Source organism: Gadus macrocephalus, chromosome 9 (genome assembly GCF_031168955.1).
Source record: "Gadus macrocephalus chromosome 9, ASM3116895v1".
NCBI classification, from domain to species: Eukaryota; Metazoa; Chordata; class Actinopteri; order Gadiformes; family Gadidae; genus Gadus; species Gadus macrocephalus.
In genome coordinates, this window is record NC_082390.1 from 2381468 (window position 1) to 2385480 (window position 4013).

The 4013-nt window shown below is 51.4% G+C and overlaps 1 protein-coding gene across 1 annotated transcript in view; it reads left to right on the plus strand.

The window, feature by feature from the left end:
- The window catches only part of kiaa1549la (KIAA1549-like a), a 65903-nt gene extending 62239 nt beyond the window's left edge, over window positions 1-3664 (plus strand). The window contains 4 exon segments of the mRNA XM_060061549.1: window positions 272-413; window positions 1984-2130; window positions 2707-2770; window positions 3306-3664. Coding sequence (XP_059917532.1) covers window positions 272-413; window positions 1984-2130; window positions 2707-2736 — 319 coding nt within the window. The 3' untranslated portion in view covers window positions 2737-2770; window positions 3306-3664.
- The last annotated feature ends 349 nt before the right edge of the window (window positions 3665-4013 follow it).

The window sequence follows — 4013 nt, forward strand, 5'->3', positions numbered from 1 at the left end:
TGTGTGCGAACGTGTGTACGCGATAAGGACAATAAGGACTATCATGGAGTCATATCAATGGTCATTGAAAGCAAGAGGAGCATATAGTTCTCATTGCTAATGGGGGGGCAGGTGTTTCTCTGATGAGAGATCAATGACCCCAAAATAAAATGGCCGCTACACCATCGACATTCATCGGCATAAATATGATGGCAGTTTCTTGTGTCGTATTTGTATGTCCTTCCTTGAATTACGTCTGGTTTAATGTGCGTTTGTTCTCTCCTGTGGACAGATCCACTCCAGATGTGAGTTTGAAACCCCGCCTGGCTGAGACCCCTGAGCAGCACAACGGGGGCCCCTACCCCCCGCCCTCCCGTACCCCCTTTCCTGCTGTCACCGTGGACCAGTCCATCAGCAGCTACTCAGGTGTGTGTGTGTGTGTGTGTGTGTGTGTGTGTGTGTGTGTGTGTGTGTGTGTGTGTGTGTGTGTGTGTGTGTGTATGACCTCCAAGTCAATACTCTAGAGCAGAGGTCTTCAACAGGGGGTCCCCAACCCCTAGGGGTCCGCGAAGGTACTGCAGGGGGGGGTCGCAAAAAAAATGTTCCCCCGTAATTTTTTCCACAAATTTAAATGTCTTTAAATACACATTAACATGAATCCAACACACTGCAGTGAACAGATAAATGGAGGCAGAAGATGTCTTTCAGTCAGCAATGCACACATTCAGCGACACACAGGAGCTCAGTGGCATGGCCACCCTACTCACTGTACCCTGCACATGTTTACAATAAAAACATGAATATATGAAGCTGTGTATTATTTGAATATCTTAGTATTGAATGCACGTACATTTATACATGGCACTATAGGAGCAGTTTAATTTAAAACACAATATTATACAATATATAAGTAGGGGGTTCCCCGCTCCATCTCTCCATCAGTTTGGGGGTCCTTGGCCTGGAAAACGTTGAAGACCCCTGCTCTAGAGTCTCACACCTCCAGGTGAATACTCTAGAGTCTGACAGCAGGTGGTCTCACACCTCCAGGTGAATACTAGAGTCTGACTCAGCTATCGGGCTCTCTCACTTTCTTTTGCATCGTATTTGTTTCGACCAATCATGTGGCTGGAGGCAGGTATCTGCTAACCCTCTTTTGGCTGACGGCGAACACAAACTCGGCCAACACTAGTTAACTATTCAAACACTATGTAGACTACAGAATCCCCTCCCGAAAGCTTCATCCATTGACACAAGTCAGTTTCCCTTTGGTAGAATATCTCTGTAACAAAAAAGCAAAACCCCCGCCCCTAATATATATTTTGGTTTCCGACCCAAGCTCTGTTCCGCTATGGCAGAGCAGGACTGCTGTTTCCACGATTAAACACTAGGTAACAGACTGACCACTAGGGGGCAGTGTCCACCAGCAGAAGAGCTGCTGGTGGTTGGTGGCACAGATAAAGCACTCAGACACGGTCCTGGACTATTGATTGAATGAGGATGAAGCAGACAGTAAACGCTTGTGTCTGCTGCCTCCCCAAATTGAAAAATGCACACCTGACTGGAGGTTTCTGCAGCAGGATGTGGGATGCCTTTGTGAGTTATGGCGGAGGACATTTTAAAGTCGCAGCGCGGCCCTCACACGTCCGTCCCTCACACGGTGGCCATCGTCTGCGGGGTCAGGGCGTGGCTGGAGCCGAACCTCCTCCTGACATTGACTCCTGCAGCAGTCGGCAGTAGCGCAGCCGGTTGGCTGGTAGCCGCAAGGTTGCTAGTTCAATCCCCCGGCTCCTCCTAGCTGAGTGTCGAGGTGTCCCTGAGCGGGACGCCTCTCCCTGACGAGCTGGCTGTCCCCTTGCGTGGCTGACGCCGCCGTCGGCGTGTGAATGTGAATGAATCGGTGGACGTCAGGCAATATTGTAAAGCGCTTTGGATTAAAGCGCTATTAAATGCGTACCATATACCATTCACAATCGAGGCTGCGTCTTTGACCGGCAGGGAACCCAGATGACCGCCGTCTACGCCATCTCCGCCAACCGCCCGGGCTACTCGGACTACTACGTCATGTCCCCGCCCGCCTCCTACCGCAGTCCCTCCTGGATGTCCTACCCGCCCGAGCAGGAGGACCTGCCCCGGCAGTGGAGCGACACCCCCGTGAGCAGCACCGCTCGCACGCACGCACACGCACACACACGCACGCACACGCACACACACGCACACGCACACACACGCACACGCACGCACACGCACACACACGCACACGCACACGCACGTGAACACCGCTCGCATGCACGCACGCACACACACACACACACACACGCACACGCACACACGTGAACAAACAGACAAACGCACACACTCGCGTGAATGCACACACCCACACGTCAACGCGCACACAAAAACAGGTGCACACGCACGCAAGCACGCACGCACGCACGCACGCACACACACACACGTGAACAAACAGACAAACGCATACACTCGCGTGAATGCACACACACGTCAACGCGCACACAAAACACGTGCACAAACACACACACCCAACACACCCTCACACACACACACACTCAAAAATCTTCGTAAGCACTAACATGTGCACGCCACACATACCCAACACACACACACACCATCATAGAAACAGAACTCCAACGTATACACAAGCCATTTCACACACACATAACGATGAGCAAGCAGGTGCCATGTGACTGACCAGGCCTTCTCTCCTTCCAGAACTCCCGCCACCTGGAGACGATCTGCTGAAGTCCAGATGCTTGCATTAACAGCTGCTTTCTCGGTGGGTCATTTTCACATATGCTGCTCTGACACTTCAAACAATGTGATAACATAAATGGCAGAGAATCGATACACATGGGATGAAATTGTTAGAGTTCTAACATTTCATCCATCTACGAACAATTTGAATCCGATGATGTTCATTACAGCTTTGTATTGAGATAAGAGGTTCTGTAGCTGGAGTTAGCATTGAGGGTAACTGTAGAACAGCAGCTAAACAGCTAGCGCATTCGCTCTGAGCATGAACGGCTCAACCACAACCCCAAAAATGAAACGCAAGGTAGTCCATCTTAATGTGGTAGGAACTAATAATGAAAACTGCACATAAACAAATGATCACTTGGATTTTTTTTATGCAATATGTTATGTTTCGCAACATTTCACGCAGCAGCAAGGAAGTCACATAAATTGGTATTGAAACTAAGCAAGAACTTCATGTGGAACAATGAATAAATAATGAGGCAAACGATAAAAAGTCATTATAGTAGTAATAATATTGTAAACAGCGCGTTTGGTTCTGATTCCCTCCCCTCCAGGCGTCCGTTTGGCCATAGGACTCCTCTACGCCCTGAAGACTTCGTGAAGCTCTCATGACGCCATGACACCCCCGGAACGCACTGGGCTGCGCTCCTCTGAAAACAAAAACAATGCCTAGAGCTCCAGCGCCCCCCCCCCCCCCCCCCCCCCCCCCCCCCCCCCCCCCCCAGGGCATGCCCCTTTCACTGACCCCCCCCCCCCCCCCCGACAACCACCACAATACGGCACCTCCAAAGCCCCCTGATCAAGAGATCAAGATCCCCTTTCTAACCAATGTGAATACTCAGCCATAACCGACTCTTTAGGTGTTTAGCTCGCTCTCTCTCTCTCTCTCTCTCTCTCTCTCTCTCTCTCTCTCTCTCTGGTCTCTGGTCTCTGGTCTCTCTCTGGTCTCTGGTCTCTCTTGTTTCTCCCGGAGCCCATGGACCTCAGAGCACAGCTGGGTCCCCTCCCACTGCAGAGCTCTTAGCTCCACCCCAGAACTCCTGACCTCTGACCCTGACTGCAGTGACCTCTGACTGCAGTGACCTCTGACCCTGACTGCAGTGTGCTGTGTGAGACTGGACCGCTCCTCTCCTCCTGGCCCAGCCTATGAGAGGCTCCGGTCTGCCAGGAAGGGGAGGGGCTTCTGCCATGGTCAGGAACAGTTCAGTACCAGCACACAAGAACCGCTTTACAATGGGAACACATGGGCCCCTAGCCCAGAC